This window comes from Salminus brasiliensis, chromosome 15 (assembly GCF_030463535.1).
Source record: "Salminus brasiliensis chromosome 15, fSalBra1.hap2, whole genome shotgun sequence".
Classification (NCBI taxonomy): Eukaryota; Metazoa; Chordata; class Actinopteri; order Characiformes; family Bryconidae; genus Salminus; species Salminus brasiliensis.
This window is the reverse complement of record NC_132892.1, coordinates 27,685,635-27,692,319: the sequence shown is the minus strand read 5'-3', so window position 1 is coordinate 27,692,319 and position 6,685 is coordinate 27,685,635. Positions and strand designations below refer to the sequence as shown.

Below are 6,685 nucleotides of genomic sequence, written 5' to 3'. Positions count from 1 at the left end.
TGACACTCCTGGTCAACACGTCCCAAAAAGCATGACGTTTGGGCAGGCAGCACGGTCAGGTCTTAGTCCACTATTGGCAAGGATCACTGCTTGGAACACACTTTTAGTAAAATCTAGCTTTACTAATATGTTGGATGATCGCCATCCCAAAAGTATTTGAAAAGGGCACCACCACTGCTCTACAGCTCAATACTGGGGGGCTTTATAGCCCTCTAGCCCACACCTGGCTTTAGGAAGCATGGTGCCAAGAGGTTCATGTTTAACTGCTCCAGAAAGTCCTTTTCTACTGGCAATACTTGTCTACAGGGACTAGACAAGCTGTGTGTGTGTGTGTGTGTGTGTGTGTGTGTGTGTGTGTGTGTGTGTGCATACCCATTTGCACATCTGTGTCAGCAACTTAAAGTAGCTGAATGCAGAAGGGGTGTCCACAAATATTTGGACATTTAGAGAGTGGGTGTGTATATATAAAAAACACAAGGAAGAGCATAGTTAAGAGAGAGTGGAGAGAGAGAGGCGAGAGCGAGAGCGAGAGAGTGTGTGTGAGAGAGAGAGAGAGAGAGCTGAAGACTGAAGGTCAGGACAGGTGCGTTTGGTAAGCAAGAGGAGTGGAAGACAGAATTGGAAGAGACAGCACAGTGTAGGTGAACAGCCATGGCATTGCTACTCTGTGTGTGTGTGTGTGTGTGTGTGTCTAAGCCTGATCAAATATTTAGCAGGTGCCACTGGCTGTAAAAACCGTATTGATTCTCCACCCAGGAGTACTCCAGGGCACTCTCCACCTCTCTCTCCCTTCTATCTCCCTTCTGTCTTTCACCCTGCTCTGTCTTTCTCTCTCTCTCTCTCTCTCTCTCTCTCTCTCTCTCTCTCTCTCTCTCTCTCTCTCTCTCTCTCTCTCTCTCTCTCTCTCTCTCTCTCTCTCTCTCTCTCTCTCTCTCTCTCTCTCTCTCTCTCTCTCTCTCTCTCTCTCTCTCTCTCTCTCTCTCACTCTCTCTCTCTCTCACTCTCTCTCTCTCTCTCTCTCTCTCTCTCTCTCTCTCTCTCTCTCTCTCTCTCTCTCTCACACTCTTTCTCTCTCTGCTATCTCCCTTATTAAACAGAGCACTCGTGCCCAGGCGCACTCCATTATTAAAGCTCTGCTGAGTGCCTGCAGAGGGGAAAGGGTTTTTTTCCTGTCTATGCTGAACAAATGCTTTGGCGGAGGGGTGCAGGTCACAGCAGGTGTGTTCTTTACTGAAATAGTCAATAAAACGTCAGTCAAAAGTTCGGACACAACTTACTGGACAGGCATCATGCGTCCAAAAGCGGGTCAAAACCCCTGCTCATGGTTTCTTCTAAAACCAAGGGCATTACTGGAAAGTCTGTCCCTCTCTTACTGCAGCAACAGCCTCTGCGTATCTGAAAAGGCTTTAAGGCCAGAGTGCACAGGCCGAGCGTCGGGGTGGTGTGCCACGGCTGGCTTTGGGTTAGTTGGTGTTTGTCTGGAAATGCTGAATCCGCTACATTTTGAAGAAGTTCAGGCAGTTGGCCAAGACTTCGAACAGACTTTTCCAGACGAGGTAACATACCCACTAAAACTTACCACAGCAACCAGCTCACTGATTTAGCAGCTTCCACTGTTTAGCTCGTTTTTTTATGCTATGCTAAGACATAGATAACGGCACTATACCCCTCTAGGCCCACGCCTGCCATTAGGCATGGTGCCAATATGGTTGATGCTTATCTGCTATAAAGAGTCTTTTTTATTGGCAGTTCTTCTCTACAAGGACTAGACAAGCTGAGTGTGTGCATTTGCACATCTGTGTCAGCAATGGGTGAAACTTGAAGTAGCTGAATGCATTCATTAGAAGGGGCGTCCACAAACATTAGGACTCATAGTGTGTGTTTACATATTTAAATAACAGAAGGAAGAACTCACTGATTCCACTGTTTAGCTAAGGCATAGTTTTGGACGGAGAGGACTTACTTTGCCGTCTTATATGAGGTGAAGCTAACATTTACCTTTTTTAAAAGCTGGTGGTGCTGCTAGAAGATAAACCCAGGTTGGGTCTCATTTACCAGTTTTACTTTAGCGATCGTTTTTTGGCTCTGAGACGACATACGGCAAAAAGCAGCAGCAGCAGCCAAACACTGTCTTAAATTAGGACGGTGTCTATGATTATCAGACGATCGCTGACGTCAGTGAAAAACAGCAGGTAATTCAGGCTGAAATGGTCTCAGAGGATAACAAAAAAAAAAGGAAAAAATAAGAGACATGGTGAATCCATACAGGACTAAACTCACAGAGGAGCTCCCCGTGAAGGAGGGAATTACCCCTGGACCCCATATAAAACTAATCCCGTCTGAATATGGCTGAACAGACAGGTCTTCATCTTTCCCCATTTATCTAATAATGAAGATCTGCTGGTTTGCTGGGTGGTGTTTGGCCGGTGTGCCATGGACAGATATTCTTCAGAACATTCAAAAACTGTTGGGCTTTGACCTAGGAATGCTTGGTCTGTGTGCTCTGGGCTTTACACTGGATGCTGAAACATTGCTGTGATGATCTGATTGCATTCGGCCAGGACAAGAGCAGTACTGAGGTTTAGGTGGCGATGCTGGATGATTGGTTCTGGCAGTTCAACTTACAATTCTACAGGTACTGGATGGAGCTCCATTAGTTCAGAGAATACAGCTTTACTACCCCTACCTGATGCTCTCTGATGCTAGTGTTTGGGACTTGCGACGGAGTGAGAGCAAGGAATCGAGAAAGCCAAACAGAGGGAGAGAAAGAGAGAGATCTTCTGATTAGAACTCTTACGTCGATGGTTTCCTCCAGGCGGTAGTGCTGGGAGGTCTGGAGGAAGGCTGTGACCTGGCGGGGCTAAAACGGCACAGCAAGCCTACCAACATCTCATACAGCTCGGGGCCCAGCTTCAACCCAGCCTGGGAGAGTGACCTTCACTGTAGAGGAGAAACACAGAAGACTGTTTAATGTATCCATATCATAGAAAACATAGATTTTGTCTTCTTAATAAAAAGCGTTTGATATACATAATAGGGACAAAAGTATTTGGACACCTACTTTTATGACATCCCGTTCTATATCCATAGACTAGATATGCATCGATTGGCACCCCCCACCCTCCCATCCTTTTGCAGCTCTAACAGCTTGCACTCTTCTGGGAAAACTTTCCACAAGATATCTAGGAGGTAAGAAATTTCATCAGCTGACTTCTTGTTGGAGCAGCAGCGGCTCCTATTATAGAACCACGCTGGAATTCAGTGAGCTCTTTAGAACCACCCATTCTTTCACTGATGAAGGCAGACTGCATGACAAGGTGGCTTGATTTTATACACCTGTGACAATAGAACTCAATTAGGAAACTGTCCCAATACTTTTGTCCATACATTGTAGTATGTAGACACTGTTAAATTGCATTTATGGGAACTAAGCTGCTGATTCAGCCCGTTTTGAATTCTGTGTTGTTGTGAAATTTCCATATTTATCTGCCTATTCAGGAAAGAGCAGTTTGGCTCCGCCCACTCACGTTGATGTTATAAGCAGTGTTTCAGCCTAGGATGCTTTTTGAAGGCCTAAACCTTGCTGCCCAGTCCTGGTCTTTGTCTAGGTGTTCTCTGGCAGACTTTAATCTTGCTTGGATGATGTTGTTGTTGTTGTTTTTTTTAAACCTCAGTGACCTCTGAGGTGAGCAAGAAAACCCCTACAATTTCATTTAGTCAACATGAAGCCACCAGGCTAACCCATGCAAATGTTCTAGACGACCAGACGTCTTCATTTGTTGCCAAAAAAAAAAAGCAAAAAAGTGAGAGCCTCTCCCTCTGTCTCTCTTTCTCTCTCTCTCTTTCTCTCTTTCTCTCTCTCTCTCTCTCTCTCTTTCTCGCACACACACACACGGCACGCAGAGTGGTTTCTCCAAGCAGGCTTTTCTTCATCACAGCTCAAAGCACTCAAATCAAACCCCAATCAGCCTCTGCTAAACGCCTCTAGAGATGGAGGACTGAAAAATCATCATAATTATGAAAGAGAAGGCGACGTCTTGTAGGCGGCTGATTTTTTTTTGCCATTCTGAAGCAGATTTAATGCTTTTGTCCGGGAAAAAAGCTCCATGCATACGAATGCAGGGCTTCAATGTTCATGGATTTTAACTGGAAATGGTGCTCCTGCTGAGATGTGCCTTCATGAGAGTGCGCTCCCGTAGGAGCCCATTGTTAAAGCAGCCTTCTACCTACTACAGCAGTTCTGTGATAATGGACGATACAGAGCATAATGCTTACACTACAATCTGAGTGGAACAGTGGTCTGCAAGTACGTGCAGGACTTAGATATTCAATAATGACATTGATAACTTATTTATTAATGATAAACTTAATAACTCTGATTTTTATACGTTTGTAAATAAATTAACGCAGATCACTCAAACTGCTCACAATGATGAATCAGTATATCGTTACGACTCAAAGTCTCACAAGTCAGTGTCTCAATATGACTCAATATCTTAAAATAGAGTCAGTGTCTCACTATGACCCAATATCTCATGATAATGAGTCTCATTAGAACTCAATGTCTCATAATGAGTCAGAATCTCATAATGCCTCAATTTCTTACAATAAAGAGTCAGTGTCTCATTGTGACTAAATAATTAATATCTCATTTTGATTCAGTATCTCACAATAGTGAGTCAGTATCTCATTACAACTTAATATCTCACAATACAGAGTATCCTAATATGACTCAATATCTTAAAATAGAAGTCAGTGTCTCAATATGACCAAATATCTCATAATAATGAGTATCTTAATTGAACTCGATATCTCAATCAGTCAGAATCTCATTATTACTCAATATCTTACAATAATAAATCAGTATCTCATTTTAATTCAGTATCTCACAATAATGAGTCAGTATCTCATTACAACTTAATATCTCACAATACAGAGTATCCTAATATGACTCAATATCTTATAATAGAAGTCAGTGTCTCAATATGACCAAATATCTCATAATAATGAGTATCTTAATTGAACTCGATATCTCAATCAGTCAGAATCTCATTATGACTCAATATCTTACAATAATAAATCAGTATCTCATTTTAATTCAGTATCTCACAATAATGAGTCAGTATCTCACGACTTGATATCTCACAATATGGAGTCTGTATCTGAAAATGACTCAAAATCTCATTAAAGAGAGTCAGTATCCTAATATGACTCAATATCTTAAAATAAAGAGTAAGTGTCTAATTATAACCCAATGTCTCGTAATAATGAGTATCTCGTTAGAACTCAATATCCCATAACAAGTCAGAATCTAATTATGCCTCAATATCTTACAATAAAGAGTCAGTATCTTAATATGCCTCAATATCTCACAACACTGAGTCAGTAGCTAATGAAAAATCACCTGTTTCAGAGACCACCAGACGTGGAAAATGGAATATATGAAAATAATAATAATACGCAATTTTCTGTCTGTCTGTTTTTAAGTGATGTTTGGGTGGTGTGCACATCACTGTATGACTTCCACCTTCATCTAAAGCTGCCTGAACGCACACACACTCTCTCCCTCTCACACACACACCACCGCATGCTCCGTCCTGTTGGTGTAGCCCCTTTAGGGTTCCAAATCTGCTGCTGTTTTTGCTGTGGCTGACCTATGGGTGCCCACAAAGGACATAAAAAGTGGAACAGCTGTGTTTACCGAGTCAGTCTGACTGCACTTCTCTCAGCTTCTCTGTAGCTGCAGGTAGAAAGTGCTCTTTCATACCGAGCTCAGATAAACTCTGCTGACCCCACAGTACGAGAAACCGCAGAACTGATCTCCAAAACTCCAGCAAAGTGCTGCTTTCTCATTCCTCTACTGTGCAGTAATCTGGTGCTGATCTCAAAGCAGTTATGCTGTTTTTTTGTGAGGAGTGGAAGTCGTAGGTAATGTAGGGAAGGGCTCTGCCATGTTTGCCTCTGCCACTGAGGCAGTCTCTCTGCAGTCTCACAGAAGCATTTACAGGCAGGTAGGCCAAAATCTTACAATAATGAGTCAGCGTCTCTGTACTGTTGCACCCAATGTGACCCCGTGTCCTATACTGGGATTCACAGCCAGCTAAACTCCCTTTTGCATCACTTCCTCCAAGGAACAGGCGCGTGATGTATTTGGACAGAATTTAATGCAAAAAAGGTGTGAAACTGAAACAATACAAAATACAGAAAGATACTCAGTATACAAATCATAATATGTCCACTTAAATCAAATACACATTTCCTTTTATGTATAGGATGCATTAAGGGCCAATTTTAACTTCAAATTGGACTTCACTATACTGACATATACAGCACCTTAAAACAAATTTATTTAAATAATGACATGTATATTATCTGACAATCAAACAAAACTTCAAACTTACTCATATTGCCACTCAAAGGAACAGAAAGGAGTGGATGGCTTAAGTAGATACACACCATGCTTCGCCTGCCTCATGAGAAAACTAAAACCTTTCCTGTTCATTTTTCCTATTTGCTCAGCATAGCGAACTGCAAACCTGCGCCCCCTGTAGGCCTGGAGAAACAACATAAATCCGCTCCAGTACAGTCTCATTATGACTTAATATCTCACAATAAAGAGTCAGCGTCTCATTATGACTTAATATCTCACAATAAAGAGTCAGCGTCTCATTATGACTTAATATCT

The 6,685-nt window shown here is 42.3% G+C and overlaps 1 protein-coding gene across 1 annotated transcript in view; it reads right to left on the bottom strand.

The window, feature by feature from the left end:
* Nucleotides 1-6,685, bottom strand: part of vps8 (VPS8 subunit of CORVET complex) — a 107,033-nt gene that overhangs the window by 38,182 nt on the left and 62,166 nt on the right. Inside the window, 3 exon segments of the mRNA XM_072656910.1 lie at nt 2,798-2,856; nt 2,859-2,924; nt 2,927-2,940. Of these exon segments, the coding sequence (XP_072513011.1) occupies nt 2,798-2,856; nt 2,859-2,924; nt 2,927-2,940 (139 nt within the window).